Source organism: Capricornis sumatraensis, chromosome 4, assembly GCF_032405125.1.
Source record: "Capricornis sumatraensis isolate serow.1 chromosome 4, serow.2, whole genome shotgun sequence".
NCBI classification, from domain to species: domain Eukaryota; kingdom Metazoa; phylum Chordata; class Mammalia; order Artiodactyla; family Bovidae; genus Capricornis; species Capricornis sumatraensis.
The window spans coordinates 114,909,286-114,930,299 of NC_091072.1; the positions used below are offsets into that span (position 1 = coordinate 114,909,286).

General features: G+C 42.6%; 1 protein-coding gene across 1 annotated transcript in view; it reads right to left on the reverse strand.

Moving 5' to 3' along the window:
- Window positions 1–2,338: 2,338 nt before the first annotated feature.
- The window catches only part of BPIFC (BPI fold containing family C), a 37,178-nt gene continuing 18,502 nt past the window's right edge, over window positions 2,339–21,014 (reverse strand). Inside the window, exons 7-15 of the mRNA XM_068972157.1 lie at window positions 20,641–20,732; window positions 19,428–19,604; window positions 18,224–18,277; window positions 16,885–17,055; window positions 16,174–16,241; window positions 5,877–5,919; window positions 4,183–4,246; window positions 3,354–3,430; window positions 2,339–2,458 (exon numbers count right to left, since the gene is read on the reverse strand). Of these exons, the coding sequence (XP_068828258.1) occupies window positions 2,339–2,458; window positions 3,354–3,430; window positions 4,183–4,246; window positions 5,877–5,919; window positions 16,174–16,241; window positions 16,885–17,055; window positions 18,224–18,277; window positions 19,428–19,604; window positions 20,641–20,732 (866 nt within the window). The remainder of the gene's footprint in view (window positions 2,459–3,353; window positions 3,431–4,182; window positions 4,247–5,876; window positions 5,920–16,173; window positions 16,242–16,884; window positions 17,056–18,223; window positions 18,278–19,427; window positions 19,605–20,640; window positions 20,733–21,014) is intronic.

Below are 21,014 nucleotides of genomic sequence, written 5' to 3' on the forward strand. Positions count from 1 at the left end.
AGGCTAATTACTTTACAATATTGTATTGGTATTGCCGTACATCGACATGAATCCGCCAGGGGTGTACACCTGTTCCCCGTCCTGAACCCCCCCTCCCACCCACCCCTCTGGGTCAGGACTGATTTCCTTTAGGATGAACTGGTTGGATCTCCTTGCAGCCCAAGGAACTCTCAAGAGTCTTCCCCAACACCACAGTTCAAAAGCATCAGTTATTTTGAGCTTGGGGTTTACACCCCACAAAAGCAGAGATATTACTTTGCCAGCAAAGATCAGTCTAGTCAAAGCTATGGTTTTTCCAGTAGTCATGTATGGATGTGAGAGTTGGACTAAAAGAAAGCTGAGCGCCGAAGAATTGATGCTTTTGAACTGTGGTGTTGGAGAAGACTCTTGAGAGTCCCTTGGACTGCAAGGAGATCCAACCAGTCCATCCTAAAGGAGATCAGTCCTGGGTGTTCATTGGATGGACTGATGTTGAAACTGAAACTCCAATACTTTGGCCCCTGATGCGAAGAGCTGACTCATTTGAAAAGACCCTGATGCTGGGAAAGATTGAGGGCAGGAGGAGAAGGGGACGACAGAGGATGAGATGGTTGGATGGCATCACCAACTTGATGGACATGGGTTTGGGTGGACTCCGGGAGTTGGTGATGGACAGGGAGGCCTGGCATGCTGCAGTTCATGGGGTCGCAGAGTGGGACACAACTGAGTGACTGAACTGCACTGAACTGAGTGAGGGAGAAAGAGATGTCTGCAGGTGAGAAAGAGAAACATTTAAACAGATATCACAATGGAAATTTTGTAATGTTTCAAAACGAATTTGTGAACACAGTAAATATTTTCGTTAGAAAAGAGCATTCCGAAGAAGGAAACATGACAGTTTATCATTTATTCCAACAACTCTGACAAGGACATCTATTGAGGTCAGATGAGCAATACAAAGATGAGTAAACGGCAGTTGTTGTGGATGTCTAGGGCTTCCCAGCCTAGTCTTCTCTGATGACTAAGTACTCTATGAACGTGCTTTTATACACACTGCCTTTTCTTCACAGTAATAAGTGAGCCTTAAGTGTTTTCTATTTCCAATCCTACCTCATGTAAAGAACAGCAACATTGGATTTAGAAAGGCTTGGGTTGAATTTTTACTGTTGCTGTTTACTAGCTTTGTATGATAAATATCTTTTTAATAATTTTTTTCCTTTTCTATAAAATGGGATAATAATTCTTCACAAGTGGTCGTGAAGATTAAACACTGGGTAAGCCCGCCAGTAAACAGCTGTCTTCCGTTCCCCCACTGGATTGTCAGCATCACAAAAGCAAAGTGTGGATTCTATTTCCTACAAGTGTGGATTCTATTTAGTTCCCCTTTCCTCCTCTTCTGCCCCAATTTCACCCCATTGATTTGTTGCTCCAACAACATTAATCTATCTATGATTTATCTAGTACTCTGCGTTGCCATTTCATTTAATTTGAGAGAGAAAACAGCCTAAAACTTAAAGTGACACAATTTGTAGAGTTTCCTGCAATCACTGTTTCTCTCCAGACACATCTAAAAGAGAACATATTCCCTTTTTAAATTAAGTTTTGAAATCTATGCAAGCTCAGTTTGTGGTAGTATTAAAAACACTAGGGAATTTCCCGATGGTCCAGTGGTTGGAACTCTGCATTTCCAAGAGGTCCCAGATTCCATCCCTCACTAAGGAACTAAGATCCCACAAGCCAGAAGGCCGTGCAGAGTGGGAGAGAAAAAAAAATAAAAACAAACAAACAAACAAAAAACCCTTAAGGACACTACATTCTCTTCTTACCTGTCTTATTTTATTACAAAAAAAATCAGGGACAAGAAACTTTGCAAATGAAAAGGCAAAATTTACTTTGATAGAAAACAATTTTAATTAAATACAGGGGACAGTAGCAGTAAATATAAAACATAAAATTCAGTATGCAGGGAGGAGGGAACCCTAGAGAGCTGAAGAGGCTGAACGGATATCTGCTGACAACCACTGATGCAAATCTGTATTTGAGACCTTCTCACAGACCTTAGAAGTAATACATACCTTGTTCTTGGCCAGAGAATCTCACAGACACAGGAGCACACAACATGCACTCAAACATGAACGCACGTTCAAACATCTACCCCTTCACACACATGGGGACACACACAGCCTGATTTAACCCTTCCACCCAGTTTGCCTCCCTCTGTATTCCTGAGGCTTTGAAAAAGAAAACTTCCGGTGTTCCACAAGGGCTTTACAATTCCAGTGTGTACTGTCTTCCGGCTCTGGGTTTATAGGAGCTATGGGATTAAGGGCCATTTGCTTCCTGGAGTCTAAACAGGCAATCATGGGGTTGGCTTCCCGCTCCACTGTCCACTTATCAGGTGCAGACCTTCCCAACCAAGGAAACCTGGCTGCTGCTTTGATGTTTTATACTTCAGGTCGGTGGAGATCAAAAGAAAACCCTGAAAAGGATGCAACAACGAGGACGACGTCAAACTTGGGGGTGTGCAGCCATAGGATGTCTAAGTCTGCCTGAGGGGTGAGGGGGATGGGGCTTCTTTGCCGGGTCCTACTATATCATGCCCTCGTCTACCCCCACCTCCTTGTCAATGCCTCAGACAGAGGAACCGGCTATTTTGGATTCTTGTCACCTTGTGCGACTTAAGCAATTCTAGAAGGGGACATGGGGAGGGAATAGGGGGTGCAGAGTAGTACATGGGATTGGAGAATTCTGTCAGTATCTTACATCTACCTCCCCATACCAAAAAGCCCCAGAAAGGAAGAAATAAGGTATTCTGAAGTTTGTGAATAATGATTGACCAGGAAAGCACTTTACGGCAGATCCCTGAACCCAGAGGAGTGTCTGTGGTTCAGTCCAAAGTTTACTCACTAGGGGAATCAGAAGAGCCAATCTGGTCTCGAATATGCCCTTTCCAGCTACATAAACCTTTTCACCTCTCTGAGTCTTCCTGCCCTCATCTGTAAAATGGGATTCACAATCCCTGCCTTACAGCATATCTTGCAGAACAAATGAAAGAAAGTGCACTAGCGCATCTTCTTGTACTGTGGTGTGGATAAACTTGGCTTCAGAGGGAGATCACATGTGGTCTGATGTGTTTGTTTTTTTTTTTTCTGGTGTGATTTTTAAACTCAGGTTTAAGGGCTTTTCATTATGTAAGAGCTATTGAGGGCTTTTCATGATTTAAGAGATATTTAAGAGCTAAATATCTCGTCTATAAAATTCCTTGGGCTGGGAAAAAACAAAGCAGAACAAAATAAAACAAAAAGTGAGCAAAATAGGAAGAGGTGCACTCTACGAGGAAAAGAGACGGGGCGATTAATATTGGTGATTCTTACCTCAAGAACTTCAATATCTGAATTGACGAGTGAGATTTTGTGTGGGTTGGGTAGAGGAAATCCTTGCTGTAATTTTGCTAAAATACAGAATAAGATGTGAAATAATCGGGCACCAGCATGGAAGATTTGGTAAACTTTTTAGTAAGAGGCTAACAAAAAACTTTTTGATAATTTATCCTTCCACTCTTCCTGGTTCTGTGCCTTCAATTCCCTCTGATATATCCCTAGCATTTTCCTGAAAGAATGGTTAATTAATCTGTGCTTAATAAAAATGTACTTGCAACTATGTGTATCTGGATGGCAGAAAAAAAAAAAGATAGCAACTCATCCAACTTGTATTTTGAAAATACCTTAATCACTGGGTCCTGAGAATATTTTGATTTCCAATACAAAACATATTTTAACCAAGCTGCACTCAAGATGCTACCGTTTGTGAACAATTGCAGTGTAGGTCTGGGATTGTCATTCCACTGTCTATTCCAGTGGTGATCTTTGCATAAGAACCACAGAGACACCCTCAAAGAGAGCTTCATCTCATTTCTGGCTGACCCAAAGGAGACTCTTGACTGCCCAAGGAGAAGAGTTTTAATTTCCTTAGCTCAACCAGAGTTAGCGGTTCTTGCTTGCAAGTAGGGTTGCTAACAAGGCTTGAAGCTGGAATATTTAATTTCAAAGCCGTATAGTTGATGGTATCAACTCTGTCAATTCTGGCCCTGGCCTGGATTCATAATAACACATTAGCAAGTACAAGCTTCAGGATGGAAAGTCCCGGACAATCCCCAATATGTAACCAGTGTCCGAGTTACATTGTTTCCCCAGACTCCCTTACCGTTGGCTAGTGGGAGGACTCCAAAGTGGAGAATGGAGGACAGAATATTCTCAAACCTCAAGACCTAAAATGAAAGGGGAAACTGGATCAGTTGCTAAATAAGGGTACTTTGAAAGTACGATGCCTGGTTTGGACATGCACTCTTCCAGACCTTATCAGAATGGGCAGCAATAATCAACATTCCCCATAGACATGTTCTAGGTTTCCAGACACGGAAACCTATTTTGTGGAAAACCATTTTTGTAGGGTTTCCTAATTTTTGTTCCTCATTGAAGATGGGCATTTTTGCCTCTCTACACTGGATCATGGTGACAAAAATGCAGAGGGGCCACACAATGGGAGCAAATGTGGCAGCTTAGGCATCAAGTAAGACAATCTAGAATGGCCAATAGATATTCTAGTTAGTGGTCTTGCATTAATTTATTAGGAATTCCCGTCACAGGAGTTTCCCTGTGTTATGCTCTATAGTCAATGGCACCACCAGAACATGCAATTTATCTCTAATAAACTAAGTAGTTGTATAATCTTAGCAAAACGCTTCCCTCATAGCTCAGTTGGTAAAGAATCCTCCTGCAACGCAGGAGACCTTGGTTCTATTCCTGGGTTGGGAAGATCCGCTGGAGAAGGGAAAGACTACCCACTCCAGTATTCTGACCTGGAGAATTCCATATACTGTATAGTCCATGGAGTCGCAAAGAGTTGGACATGACTGAACGACTTTCACTTTAGCAAACTGCTGGTTCCTGGGAAGACTCAGGTATTAGAAACAGACTATGATGAACTTCAGTTCATTTAATGAATGTTTTTTAAGCATCCTATATGCTTAGCAATAATAAGAACCTTTTTGCAGCTTAGCAAGGATGGCTCTGAAGCAGACTTCCTAGGTGTATCTCTTGTTTTGACCACCTTACTGTGTGATGTTGGGGAAGTTCCTTAACCTCTCTGTGCCTCAATTTCCTCAACCATAAAGTGAAGATAATAATACTAATCCCTTGGGGTTTTACCAGGATTAAACAAGTTAATATTATGTAAAATTCCCTATATACACCATTGTCATTTTTTTCAGAGATGTCTACAAACATTGCTAAATGCTCCTGAAGGGGAAAATTGACCCTAACTGAGAACCATTTCTCTATAACATAAGTGACATGTAGAGACAAGCTAGAGACATAAATTGGTGATTTGGCTGATCTTCCTGAAGCTTGGGGCAGAGGGTTTCCAAGTTGTATGTTGGGATGAGCTCTTCCAATTAGGAGGTCACCAAGCTAGACCCCTCCAAAGAGGCATCTACACAACCAACCTTAACTTAATTTTAGGAGATGGGTAGAAAACCTTTGAAGAACAAACTGAACCATGCCTAACAATTCATTTAGGGCATCATCCTTTGGTAGTCTGAATCGTAAACTCTAGGGGATTATTTTATCCAAAAAAATGACATGTTCCTGAAAATGTCTGTTCCCTCCCCTAGCATTACATAGTCTTAACAATCTTTTGAATTCTTTTTAAAGTCTTTTTGAATATATACAACGGAATTCCTCTCTTGCTTAATGGTTAATGGGCTTGGTGGATGTGTAGCTACATAAAGAGTTTTAAAATCAAAGCCTATACTAAGAGGCAAAGAAAACAATTATCCAGCTACTATATAGATTTCTCCTTTTTCCCTAGGTGGGAACTTGGAGAGCACTGCTTCTTACCTCAATATTGCTGCGATTGGACTCTGGCAAAGAAAGGCGGAATCTGAAAATGAAACAAAACAATGAAAAACAATAGGAGCAAGTTCAAGGAGGGAACGCTTAAGAACAACCACATCAGTAGAAAGAAACAGAGATAAAAAGAAACAATTTTTTCCTTCAATAAGTTATTATTTAAAAGCCACACAAACTTGTGAGAACATCGAGTTCTAGTACGTCCTTCCCCCCGTATTTGCTGCTGAAGAAGCAGGGCAGGAAAAACAGAAACAAGATGGGTTGCCCAAGTGCATTTGCTGTAAGGGACTTACTGTTGCCAACTTGAAACACAGAACACTTTTGTTTTGGCTGAGATCTGTAGTGTTTGACATCTTAGTCCTCCTACCAGGAACCAGACCAGGCCCTGGCGGTGATAGTAACCAGCCCTAACCGTTGGGCCACCAGGGAATTTCCCAGAACATTCTTAGCAAGCAGTTTCTAAGTCTTCTTGCCCTAAACTCAACCTTGTAACTTCCCCAAGTTAGACTGGCCCCTTATTAATAAATATGACAATGACAGTGATGACGAGAGTGGTGGTGACATGGACTCTTCTAGAAGCTATATAAACATTTAAAATGTAATCTTCCCAATGACTCTGTGCGTGATGCTACTATTACTGCCCCTTTGGCAGACAAGAAAACTGATGATCAAGGAGTTCACAAACAACATCTAAGTGTCTCCCTATCTATGCCCCTCTTCAATAAGGTGTGGCCACTTTACTCAGCTGTGCCTCTCCCAAGAACATTTCTGCTATAACATTTAAGAAATAAATGTGTATGGAAGAGGTAAGTTTGCTTATTATCAGCCAATATCATGTTAGTATGAATTAGGCTTTGAGGTTTCTTTAAAGTGACAGCTAAGAACAAAAACTAGAAAGACTGTTAATTCTGACAAGGATCAGAAATGGTACCAGAGGGAACTTTTCAGATATAGTGTTTCCATCTCAAGGGGTGCAGGTTCAGTCCCTGGTTGAGAAATTAAGATCCCACATACCCTGAAGTGCGGCCCAAAAAATAAATTAAAAAAAAAAAAAGAGAGATGATATCAGAGGCCCTGTGGTTCAGATTGATCTTACTAGAAAGTGAAGACCAGAATTTTTAGGGCATCCTTGAAGGAAGTAAGCTGAGCAGTTGAACATCACTTTAAGATACTGCTGGGGAAATATGAAGTGGATGCCTCCCCCTGGTCAACCTGCTTCTTATGAGGGACAGTCTAGGGCAGTCTAGAAATTCGGCCTACATGAGAGAGGAACACACTTGTGAGTCTCCTTTCTGTTCTTCCATGACATCTCCAAACCATGAGTGGTTACCATCTGAGGTTCCTACAAACCAGCTGTCCTCTTCTTGGGCACGCGTGCTCAGTTGCTAAGTCATGTCCGACTCTTTGGACCCTGTGGACTGTAGCCCACCAGGCTCCTCTGTCCATGGGATTATCCCAGAAAAAATACTGGAGCCAGTTGCCATTTTCTACTCCGGGGGATCTTCTCGACCCAGGGATGGGACGCGTGTATCTACTGTGTCTCCTAAGTTGGCAGGCGGATTCTTCACCACTGGGCCACCTGGGATTACTTTGGTTTCCTAGTTCTCAATTTACCCTGCTAGTTTGAAGTGAAGTGAAGTCACTCAGTCGTGTTTGACTCTTTGCAACCCCGTGGACTGTAGCCTACCAGGCTTTTCAGTCTATGGGATTTTCCAGGCAAGAGTACTGGAGTGGGTTGCCATTTAATGGACAAGTATCACTAACTAAACTCTTCCTGTCCTGGCTCTGAAAAACACAAAAGCTCAACTCAGACCACTAGGTGGCAACCAACTTCACTCCTTTGACCTTGTATTCTCCACTTGGCCCCTAACCTGTTACTTCAAGCCCTGCTGTGCTGGGCTGTGTATATTTGCTCAGTCATGTCTGACTCTTTTCGACCCCATGGGCTGTAACCCGCCAGGCTCCTCAGTCCATGAGGATTCTCCAGGCAGGAATACTGGAGCTAGTTGCTATACCCTCCTCCAGGGAATCTTCCCAACCCAGGAATTGAGCCCAGGTCTCCGGCATTGCTGATGGATTTTTTTACAGTCTGAGGCACCAGGGAAGCCCTAAAGTCCTGCTACTAGCAGCTAATTTTTATTAGAGAAACACAGAGTAGCTGGAGAGAAAGGGAGCTCAAATAGTTCTATGTTTCAGGCATATAAAAGTATAACCTATTTTATTTAATTTTGGCTATGCCACATGGCATGCAGGATCTTAGTCCCCCCACGAGGGACTGAACTTGCATCCCCTGTATTGGAAACGTGGAGTCTTAACCACTAGACTTGATAGTCCAGGTAAAGCCTATTTTTAAGGGTTTGGGGGCTTCCATGGCTGTCTGGTGGTTGACTTCACTCCGTCACTGTAGGGGGTGCGGGTTTGAACCCTGGTCAGGGAACTAAGATCCTGCGTGCCACATGGCAGAAAGAAAGATGAGAAGAGAAAAAGAAAGGAACGTTTTGGAGAAGGTTTATTGCTCTGATCGAAAACCAGAGCTAAACTGCAAATTTTAAAACACAGCAAAAGAAAAATTTTCTTCATATTCTGAGTTAATGTAGCATGTGTGGCATACTGAAGGCCAAGTGGACCAAAGCACAGACACTCACAATGCCTTTCCTGCAACCCTGTGGCCATGGCAGACGTTGATAATGGATCCCTGCACGCAGTCCCTATAATAATTGCTTCTCTCTTTGCCCTCTGACTATAAGCTCCCTGTGGGTTGAGATCCAGTCTTAATTCCCTTTTTATTCCTAGGACTGAGTACAGAGCATGACATATATCACACACAGTTTTCCCTCATTCACTCATTGACTCTTCTAGCAGATATCTATTGAATACCTAGTAAATGTCAGCCCTGGAACTGGGACCAGAGATAGAAATGTGAGTAAAAATCAAACACAGCCACTATCCCATGTAGTTTGCAGCCCAGTGGGAAGGCAGACGTTAACCAAACAATCACACTGATGAAGGCTTAATTAAAGGTTAGATAAAAACTCTGAAGGAAAGAAATGCGTTCATTGAGGTAAATGACAAAAGAACCTGATCTAACTTGGTGGATGCAGTAAGGTTTCCAAGGAAGGGCTGTGTCTTAGAGTTGACATAAGAAGGATGAGCAGGATTAAAAAGGCAAAATGGAGAAGGAAGGGGGAAGGGGTCTGGGCAGAGGTTGCAAAGGTCTGCGTAGAGAGAACAGAAAGCTAGGGAGACAGCCGCAGTATGATGCTAGACAGACAGACTGTGGCTGGCTATCTGACCAGGCTAGACCACTCAGGCCATGTTAGAAATTTCATGTTTATCTGGAAAGGAATCTATGGACGGTTTCTAAGGAGGGGCAGGGGATGTCAGTGCTCTGTAAAGATCACTCTAGTCGCACACGGAGAAAAGATTGGCAGGGTGAGGATCCCAGGTGCTTCTTCTATGCTCAGTAATGTGCTAGGCAATGTGAGGAATTTTATTGATATCTGTATTTTTGAGGGATGGGGAGAAGCTGTATGTGCAGGAAACAATTACAGGATATTACAAAACAGCTTGTATTCAGGTGCTGTTTTATGGGTTTGCACACTACTTGTTGCAGGAATTCTGGGAAGGTGCGAAAAGGTGATAAGACCAGAGTGGATTGTGTGTGTGTGTGTGTGTGTGTGTGTGTGTGTGTGTGTGTGTGTGTGTGTGTAATATGGGAGGAAAATAAACTGTCCTTTGAGAGAAGCACTCTGTATACTACCACGTACAAGCACCTGTCACTTAGCACCCAGTACTGTAATTGCTTGTTAATCTGAGTGTTCCCCTCACTAAGCTGAGGACCCAGAAGGTAGAAACTATTGTTTTTCTCTCAACTCTCTGTATCAAGAGCAGGGCAGAACATATACTTGGTGCTCTATACATTCTTACTGAGTGTATGTATGGATAAATGAGTAGGTAAAAGATGGATGGGAAAGTGTATATTTCAGGGTCCCCAACCCTTGGGCCATGGACTGGTATTTGTTAGGAACTGGGCTGCACAGCAGGAGGTCAGCCACGGGTGGGCAATCAATGCCGTTTGTTCCCCATTGCTCCCCACTGCTGGCAATACTGCCTGAATCATCTCTCCCCATCCCTCCACCCCCACCCCGGTCCATGGAAAAATTTTGTCTTACACAAAATCGGTCCATGGTGCCAAAAAGATTGGGGACCACTGGTCTGATGGATTGAGGTCACCTTGAGGGTGAGGCAGCTGGAGCAGTATGTTCACTTTAGGGAGGGAAGACAGGCTGGTTTGAAAGGTAGGACCAGATGCTGAAGATCTTGAAAACCCTAGAATGTGGATTTAATCCAATGATGAACACTTTTGAGGGGAGGCATATGTTGAGCCTCCTCCAGAAGTAAAGGATTCTCTCTCTCAGGAAAAGTTTCCCAGTATTTTAACTCCATTGCCTTCTGCAGTCTAGAAATCTGCCCTCCCACCAATGAGACTGGGAGAAAGGGAAGAAGTCATTGGGGGTTGCTTCTCCAAGAGGGGCTCCCACTGCGGCCTTCCTTTCCCCTGGCCTCAACCGTAGCTCAGTGGGAGGGTGGAGACGGAAATCAGCCTGGTTGCCAAGCCTGAGCTCTGCTGGCCTGTCCGAGCACCGTTCCAACAGAAACTGAATCCATTCTTCCCAGACCTGTTTTCCTTTCTGTTTCTCACCAGATGGCTCACGCTGGGAACTGTTTATCTGCCCAACTGTGAGAAATAGAGTTGGGTGTGATACTATCTGCTTGTAGGCAGCTGTATTTGCATTCTCTGATGGTGCTGCATGGGAGAGGTAGTAGGGCAACTGTGTGTGTGTGTGTGTGTGTACGCATATGCATGCACACGCACCTGTGTGTATGGTAGTGGGATGGGGTGCAGTTTGGGAGCATCCAAATTCTTGATTATGGGAATGTCAAAAAATGTTCCAAACTCTAAATGGTTGAGCAGTCATGTGCACTGGATTGCCTTGAGCTTTACACGTGATTAAGAAAAAGGGTTAGAATTAAGTGATCTGTATGAAGGCCAAAAAAGGGAAAGTATTGTTTAATTTAGTCTCTGAATTAGTCTCAAAAACACCTATTACATGACCAATCTGGATCTGAGTTACCTCCAAATAGAACTGTTTGAAAAAAAAAAAGGACTCAAATGTAGAAAGAGCTGTAACCCCGAAGGCCAACTCTGCAGCTTTTAAGACCCTCCTGACTAGTCATGTCTCTTCAGACCAATTTTTCCTGTTTTATTTGGCCAAACTTTGATCCCAGAATGGGGAAAGAATAAAGCCCTTCCACTAGTTACAACAAAGTTTCTTGAGCACTGATTATGTGCTGGGAGCTGTGCTTTTCACACATTCTCATCTCTACCAGTGACTTCCCTTGTGGCTGAGACGGTAAAGCCTCTGTCTACAATGCGGGAGACCTGGCTTCGAGCCCTGGGTTGGGAAGATCCCCTGGAGAAGGAAATGGCAATCCACTCCAGTACTATTGCCTAGAGAATCCCATGGACAGAGGAGCCTGGCAGTCTGCAGTCTATGGGGTCGCAAAGAGTCGGACACGACTGAGTGACTTCACTTCACCAAAACGATACTCTAAACAGGGGCTCTGTTATGCTGAGGAAGAAACTGATTCTTAGAGGGGTCAGTGGACTTGTACAAGGTCACAAGTCAGCAAATGATTGAGGTAGAATTCACAATGAGACACGCTTGACTCCAGAGCCTGTGCTTCTAATTGGACATACCAAAGAAGTCAAGTTTGTTACTAATACTCCAGCTTTCACTTCTTTAGCTTTCCTTGGCCGAGTTTCATTTAATGCAATGAGAAAAGGGCTGTGTGCTTTTACCATTTCAGGGCATGCAATGCCAGTGTCTTCTCTTTTTTTCTATCAGTACTTAAAATTGAGAAAGGATTTGCTGCCTATTTCAGTTTAACCTGACTCCATGCTCTTGGTTTCCTCCTCCAGGCAAGGATATTTATTTTATAAGTTGAAGGTCTAAGTGTCATTTTCTAAGTCTTAGCTATTAACCACATCTAATGTATAATGTAGCAAGTAAACAAACACACATTGCTTTGAAGACTCACTCAGATTCAAGTTCTAGCTCTGCCATTCAATAGCTCTGTGACTCATGTAAAAAACTATTAATAAACAGAAAGCTTGATTTAAAGTCAGGAAACCAGAAGGGGGAGCGCTCACACCCTGGGACAACAGAGAGTCCAATAGGAAGAAGGAAGCCTCCTCTTCTTTTCTAGCAAGGATTCAGTTGAAGAAAAGTTATGGACTCTTTACTACAGCCCTCTTGACTTCCTTGTCCCCTCTGTAAAAGGGTTCTCCTTCCTTTGCCATGTGGGGGCTTGTACAAGTCTCTCCATGGTTATAGACCCCAAAATGCAATTATCTGCTTGTCCCAAATTAAACCATGTTTGCTGGAGAAATATCTGGCAGTCCATTTATGTTGGTCAACATTTAGTTAATTGACCCATATAAACCATAAAATGGGGATAATAAGCTTCCTCTAGGATTAATCATTCAATCTACAGACATGGTGCTGGGTTCTGGAGATACAGGCTGTGAGGTTTAAATAGTATATGTGTGGTGCTTGGCACAGGACCAGCAGATAGTAAAGGCTCAATAATGAAGAGTGGTTATAAATAATAGAGCAAAAGTCTATTTCTCTAGTAGCCATCACTGGGCAGGAGGCAGAGGAGTGAGGTATTTTCTGAATAAAATTCTTGAAATACTCTTGAATAATTGAATATTGCCTTCCCTTGACTGAAGCCAGCATCCAAGTTTTAAATTGCCATCTTTTTTTTTTTTAAAGACACTTAACATGCACTTTACATATATTAACTCACGTATTCCTTACAAGTCCTTAAAGTAGGTTTTACTACATCATTTTATAGAGGAGAAAATGTAGGCCCAGAGACATTAGGAAACTTGCCTGAGATCCCACAGCTAATGATATCTGGGCTAGGACGTGAACCAGCTATTCTGAGCCTGTGATTTCACCTCCTCTCTAAACTCTCCACCTTGGATTCGCCTGTGATTTCTACATCTTATATCTAGGGAGCCAGCCCTGAGCAGCTCCAGAGAGCCACCCTCAGGAGAGGATGGTTAGGAAGGCTATGTGTTCTGGGAGGATATGTTCAGAGGCCCTGTGTCCCCTGGTTCTTCTCAGGGGTGTTTCACTGATCCCCGTCCTCTTTACATCTCCTCCTGCTGTGTCTCTATGATGTATGTGTGTGCCTGAATGCTAAGTGGCTTCAGTTGTGTCTGACTCTTTGCAGCCCTGTGGACTGTAGCCTGCCAGACTCCTCTGTCCATGGGATTCTCCAGGCAAGAATACTGGAGTGGGTTGCCATGCCCTCCTCCAGGGGATCTTCCCCACCCAGGGCTCAAACCCACATCTCATATCTCCTGCATTGGGGCAAGCAGATTCTTTACTACAATGCCGCCTTTCCTAGTGCCGCCTGGGAAGCCCCTCTATGATGTCACCTAGCAAACCAGCTCCCCCTGCAAAGCCTCTCTCCCAGAGCCCAGGAGCAGAGGCGTGGGCGTGTGGGAGACAGGGTTAAGACTGTTGCTGCCAACGATTAAAACATTCTGTCAGCACAGCTCTGCTCCTTTGCAGCCTTGCTTCTGGGTCTGGCTGGACACGAGCGGTGCCAGGCCCACCAGCCTTGCCCCCAGTCTGTTCACTGCCTGAGGCTTGCTGTTGTACCACAGCAGGAACCACCCTCAGACTCAGTGCATGTGACCTGTGCAGTGCTCAGGACTCTGTGCTCAGTTTAATGCCCTGCTGTCTCCATCTTGCAGTTCTTCAAGATTTTTGAACAGGGGGCTCTGCACTTTCATTTTGCACCAAGCCTCACAAATTATGTAGGTAGTGCTGTTCAGAGCCCCTCAAGGCCTCAGGGTACGGGAAGCCTGCCCAGTGACCTGAATCTAAAGGAGGTCACGGGGAGTTTGAGGAGACTTTGGGAAGGCAGGAGTCCTACTTTCAGATTTGTGTTTCCAAGGTCAAAGCAGACTTGTGGACCTCAGGAAGCTGGAGAATGAATTCAAACATTTCTTTGGATGATGTGAATTTAACAGGTTACCATCAGTTTTCCTAATTATTCCTGGGGGCTCAGATGATAAAGAATCTGCACGCAATGCAGAAGACCAGGGTTCCATCCCTGGGTCAGGAAGATCCCTTGGAGAAGGGAATGGCTGAACACTCCAGTATTGTTGCCTGGAGAATTCCATAGACAGAGGTGCCTGGTGGGCTACAGTCCATGGGGTGGCAAAGAGTTGGACATGGCTGAGCCACAAATGCTTTCACTTTTCTGTAAATAAACATAATGCCCACTGTACCTGCAGTTTCTTACTGGTAGGAATGTTGGAGTTGAGGGTCAGCAGAAAAGCACCTTGGTCTCTCTGCAACTCAAGGTCTTTGTTACCAGCTTGCCACAGCCTGAAGTCCTGTTCTTAGTAAATCCTTCCTTCTCATCCTGCCAGGAAACCAGACCCTGGCTCAACGGTAAATATTATTTCTACCTTCTCAGAGCTTGCTGCCTCAGTTGGCAGCCTTGCCCCCGGGACCCTCCATCACTGCAGACTTCCAGCTCCCCTTTCTTCTCAGCCATCAGATGGAGGTCTCACCTGTACTCACAGTACTGTGACTCAGGCACACCAGCTTCCAAATTCTGTCCTTTCTCATGGCCTAGCTCAGATACTGCCAGCTCCTCAACTTCCATCCTTTTCCCCTCTCTCTTCCTGCTCTCTGGCTTCTACCCTCTCAACCATTAAAACTGCCACCTCAAAGATCACCCATCAGGGTTAAGAAATTAATCAGCCTTGATCTTCTAGAAACAGGGCTACATCATGACATCTGGAGGCCTGAAGCCTTTGGGAGTTCTTCCTCCACAAAAAACAAAAACAAACAAACAAAAATATTAAAGCTGATCTTCAAAGACTGACGTGTTATAAAGTCATGGTATAGTACAGTCTGGATTGAATTCATTTTAAATTTCTTATTTTAAAATATATTAAAACATTTTCATGAGTCCCTGAAGTTTCATAGGCTCTGGGCACCATGCCTATTAATGGAGAAATCAGTCCTTCTTTGAAAACCTGGGTAAAGTTGAGGAGAAAGCCCTCATGAAATCTTTTATCTCTGGGAAACCACACTACTTTTTGCTTTTATCACTCCTTTTATTGGAAAAGCAACACAGTTATAAAATTTTTTTTTAAAAAACAGCTGACTCATAATCTCATATCCTAACACAATCCTTCATTTGTAATTCACTTTCTCGTCCAGATGGAAAGCTGTTTTACATGGTTGATTGTTGTGTTTATGCAGTTCTATATTCTGCTTATTTCATTTTGTATTATTTTCCTGAACATATTTTCCATGTTCCTACAATAGTCTTCTCAGCCATCAAGTTGACTTATGGTGATTGACTTTTCTCCTCTGTTAGTTTCCCAGTCTTTTTAGATTCTGATTTGTCTATTTTATTGCTTCCTCTTCCTCTTTTCATGGATTTAATCTGTGCCATCTGATTCTGTATATCCTCACTCCTAGGTAGTCTGGTTCGTGACTTCCACGGGCTTTATAAGGGCTAAAGAGAATGGGCTTTGAAGATGATCCTTCCCAGTGGCAATTAGTGTTCAGTGATCTGTGTACATGACGTGCTCCAGCTCTTTCACACTGCATGGCTTGCATTTGAGAGCCAGCCAGGCCATGGGGCATGGTCTAGCTAAACTCTACACTCTAGTAATGGGATCTGAATGTTAGAGACTGAAGGTAACTCAAGAGGTGATTCTTTATGACTTCATTATTTTACAGATAAGGCAGCTGAGGTTCAAAGAGGTTAAAAGACTTGATCATGGTTCTGGAACCAGGGAGCAGGGGTTTGAAACCTCATTCCTTGACCTCAAAGTTTCATTCCCTTTCTTCAATAGCATCTATTTTAAATTTGTTGAAAAGGAAATTCATTTTTTATTGCTATACTATTAGAATGAGAATTTACATTGTAGAATAAAACTTATGCTAATTTTGTTGCCAGATTTATCTGAATATTGTTTATTGGGAAGAAAAACAATTTATAATACAATTTTCAGTTAGGTCCATACTTTGAAGTTATCTGAACTGTTACAGGAGAAATGCTTAATGATTCATGTCTATTGGATGATAACTTAACCTGTGTTGTGAATATTCACTTGTCTCTTGGCCTGTTGATTCACTTGTTACTACCATCCAACAGTCATATCAACTGAGCTTACCTGTTCAGAGATAAAGAGCAGATCAGTCTTTGTCCCAGAATAGCCAGGGCAACATTGGTACTAGCAACCTGCAGGGAACAAAGGCACTCATTAGTAAGATGAGTGAATTTGTCCATTTTGGCCACAAATATCACTAGCCATAGCAGAAACATAAACTTCACTTTCATCTAAAAAAATATTAAAAAGAAACAGCTCTTGAAAATACTGCCTTGCAGGTAGGAAGACTAACTATAAAGACTTTCTGTTTGAAGATCTCCTTTAAGTTATTTTTCATTTTTTTCTAATCTCTCTTTTCCATGCATGTGTATGTGTGTGTGTGTATGTTTGTGTGTGTATGTGTGTGTGTGTGTGTGTAGCATCGCACTTAGGTACATTGTTCAGTCATTTTCTCTCAGATTGCATTTGGCCTTCATCTACTCAAATAAACTTGAACTCCACCCTGACAGACTTATTTTTAAAAAAAAAGAAATTTGGTTATTAATGTAACTGAAGCAGAGGAAAGGGCACACAGCATGTGGGGAAGGGTTGTGAGCTATTGAATGAGAACTGGCCTCCATAACTTCCTCTACCTCAGTCTCAACCCTGCCCCCTCCCCTAATTGATGGAGCTCATCCCATCCTTCCAAATACTTGGCAGAGCCTCCAGGTCAGTGGTCTACTGCACAGACAGGATTGGTATCCATAGGCTGCCCTCCTGTCCCCCCAGACTTACAAAGTCCATGGAAACGATGGTTTCCGCAGTCGAGTTCTTGGGCTGGGTGAGTATCATGATGGAGGCGGGGATGTCCAGGGTGAAGTTACCTGGTAGTAAACTGATCACAGGAGGCTCTGTTGCCGTGACCTGTACCATGAAGGGCTGGGACAAGATGTAGAGTTCTGCAATCTGTCCACATGCAGGGAAAGAGACAGAGATCGGGAGTCATGAGATGAAGAGGAGGTATCACAAATCTGGGGTGGCCTGTGGTGATTAATCTTACATCATCACAGTTAGCAAAAAGCTCTTTAATAATAATACCAATAACAACATAGCAATAAGAACAGCTGGCATGTACTGAACACATACTGTGTGTCAGGCACATGTCAGGACTCTCAGTATTATTTCATTCAATCTCCACAAAATCTTTGTGAGAGAGGTTCTATCAGGATTCTCTTTTCACAGCTAAAGAGAGTGAGCCTTAGAGAGATTAAGTAATTTTCTCAAGGTTTCAGGCAGATAAGTTGTAGAACTAGGGTTCAAGTCTAGGTCTATCTGACTTAAGATCCTTGCTCTAAACCCAGGATGCTACACAAGCACCTCTGGGTCCTCCATGGCAAACCTCAGCCTTTCAATACACTGTGCCCAATACTCAGGTGCCACGCCACCATGATCTTAGTAGTTGCTTTGCTAAGGTTTCAAATGGGCTCCTGGTTGCTCGGATGGTAGAGAATCTGCCTGGAATGTGAGAGACCCAGATTCGATCCCTGGGTCGGGAAGATCCCCTGGAGAAGGGAATGGCAGCCCACTCCAGTATTCTTGCCTGGAGAATTCCATGGACAGAGGAGCCTGGCAAGCTATAGCCCACAGGGTCGCAAAGAGTTGGGTACAACCGAGTGGCTAACACTACTATTACTAAGGTCACAAATGTAAGCCCTGTTCCTTCCTTTCCCACTTCAACTAATTATTTCAAGTGTGGTGGAACTTACAAAAGGAGCAGAGGATTTATTCTGTGAACTTACAATGTCTTCACTAGAAACTTGCATTGTTCAGTTTGATATTTGATTAAAAGACAAAACTCTTGGGACTTCCCTGGTGGTCCAGTGGCTAAGACTCCATGCTCCCAATGTAGGGGGCCTGGGTTCAGTCCCAGGTCAGGGAATGATATAGGTCTCACATGCCATAGCTAAAGATCCCGCATGTGGCACTATAAATAATTAAGTACTTTTTAAAGGACAAAACTCTTAAGAAGGGAAATACGGATGCAAGCTTGAACCAAAAAGGAATACGAAGTCTTCCAGAAGTAACTGCAATGAAAGCAAATACACCATTAAGGAGCCAAGCCCTGAGCACTCACCCGGGTGAGCATGTTGCCAAGGGCTTGAGAGTTGTGAGGCAAATGGTTGGAAATCTGGAAAATGAAGAACATCGTGTCACTGGAAGGTTTATACCTGGCTTGTATTTTCAGGGAAAATGCAGCATTCTCTATAATTTTTATGAATCATGAAGCCGTTGCACCAGAAATGCCTAGTGTTTGAAGGCGATCTATCATTTCATAGCCCAACCACAGGAACTCAGAGGCCCACAGAAGTAAAGTGACTTGCCCTTAGGTCACACAGGAAGTTACATCGCTTTGCAAAGTACCTTTTAACCTTGGGAACACAGTGTACATCATATAGGTATGACCCAGATGTAAATGTTTTACGGTGGTTAACAAGAAGTCTTGTTTTATTGCCCTCATTTTCAGACATTACTGAGATAAACAATGCATAAGCAATTTATCTTCACAGATGAACGGTTTTCAAGTCTGAAACTAGACATATCTCATTCTCAGCGGTGTCTGGGAGCTGGTGTTGCCACCAGCATTTTGAACATAAGATTCATAACTACATGTATAATTTGGACCTAGAGAATGGAAAGAGTCATAAGGGCTGCTCAGTGAAAGCTGTTAGTTGACTGGCTGGAGAAAGTGTTCTCATTACAAAAGGGAGGGCGTGACAAAGAGGATCAGTGAATATCTGTGCTATTCACTGATCATTGTAGATGTCAACTGTAATTACCAATAGGAGAAATCTTTATGTTGGCATAACACAAACAATAATAATAAACACGTATGGAGCATGTACTCTGTGTTAGGTATTGGCCTGAATACTTCACATATATTTAAAGCTCTTTAATGCCCCAAACAACCCTATGTGTAAGGATTTATTATTATTCCCATTTTCCAAATGATGAAAATCTGGCATAGAGATGTGAGGTACATTGAAACTGCCAAAATTTCACAGGTATTCATCACAGGTAATAAGTAGTGAAGGGGGTTCTTAGTATTATTTAAGATCAATCTAGAAGAACGTAAAAAGCTGAAACTGGTGGAACTGGAAAGCCAGCAACTCTCCAACTAATATCAACATTCATTCTGCAATCCCTTTATTCATCGTCCTGCTAGAAGTGATAGCGTCTACAAAGGCCCAGGAATAAGAACATAACAACCCCCGTAATGGGATACTTAAAATAAGATCAAATGTTGGTGTAGATTGTTATCACCCATTAACATTCCTCACCTCTTTTGTGGTGAGAGTGAAGCTGAAAGCCCCAGCTGTAAAATAAGCATAGGACGCAGACTTAAAGAAATATTTGGAGATCCCAACGTAGAGCATAGAGTCACTGCGTTCCGGGAGCACAAAAGGAACTGATGGGAAGGGAGGATATTGAAGACTTTTCAACGGGTAGAAAACGCCCTGTGGGGAAATAGAAAGACCAGTGTATTAGGGGAAGACTCAGCTGTGCAGGATTAAAAGGAGTGGACCCACTCAAGCCAGAATATGGAAAATCACAGAAACTCAGTAGGGATGAGAAAACCATGAGTCCTCTGACTCCTTGACTACGGACTATGTTTCAATGCTTTGATGACTTCTTGAGCATATCTGAGCATGTCTTGTTCACCCTAGGATGTAATCTGGTGAGAATGTCCTTTTTGGTCCCCTTCTCAGAGAAAGGAAGGCAAGTGCCTGTATCTGGAGGGGACAGCTCTGGATAGTTCCCGAAGTGCCACGTAGAGAATTAGAGATGTCAAACCTCTGATCTACAAAACCCATGACTTCTGAGCATCTGGGGCATCACAGACACAAAAGGACCCAGGATGCTACGTGGCTTAAAGAGTTTTTGTGACATTTTTAAATGCTGACCTCGTTAGCTATAGGTTGTTATTACAAAATGGTGTCCTGTGTAACATTTAACTGATTTGAATGACTGAGTCCTTGAAACATAAGTCTGTATGCATTTAAAAAAACAATGATATTAACTTTGGAGCAAACGAAATGTAACCACAGTTACATTTTCTAGAATCAGCAAACACCATTATTACGTGCTATTGGCCCTGACCAAGATCAGCAGCCCTCAGTTAAATTCACTAAGCTGAGAGTTAGGAATAAGTAGAAGTATCAATATTTAGAACATACCGATCTGTTGAGTTCTAATAAATGCAGACTATCTTACTTGCTGGCTCTTAGCCTCAAACCTTACTCCCAGAAGTAAAGACAACATGATACTTTTCTTGAAGAAGGCAGACATATGTTACGTAATCCAAACAATCATTTACCAATCAAGAAAGTGTTCAAGAGTCTTTTAAAGGAACATAAACATGAGAGAATTCCTTGAAAGAAAATTAAATTATTGGAAGAGAACGTAGTTATATTTCCTTCTGCATATAATGTTTGTTCCTCGAATATTGGCTGTTAATGGCCAAAATCAGAACTCTGATGATGACAAAATTACCTTCAAATTCAGGTCAAAGTAATTCTCAGTAATTTCTGGGGAACTGACTAGGGAATAATCCAGCAGAGTATAGTTGTCAATCTTTCTTAAAACTAAAAAACAAAGAAAAAAGAAAATTTGCATTCATACAGATATAGTATAACCATGATTAATGTTTATCCAGAACAATATAATTCTGAACCTTCTGTTATTTAAAACAAAAATTAACTATTATCCTATTTCTTAAGTAACAGTTGCTCATTGTTCAAAACTCAGGATAAGTAGATAAATCAAAAGAAGAAAGTAAAAACTTCCATTTGTCACGTTGCCCTGAGAGAAACATCGATAAAATTCTGGCTGTTGTTCAGTCACTAAGTTGTGTCTTGACTTTTTGT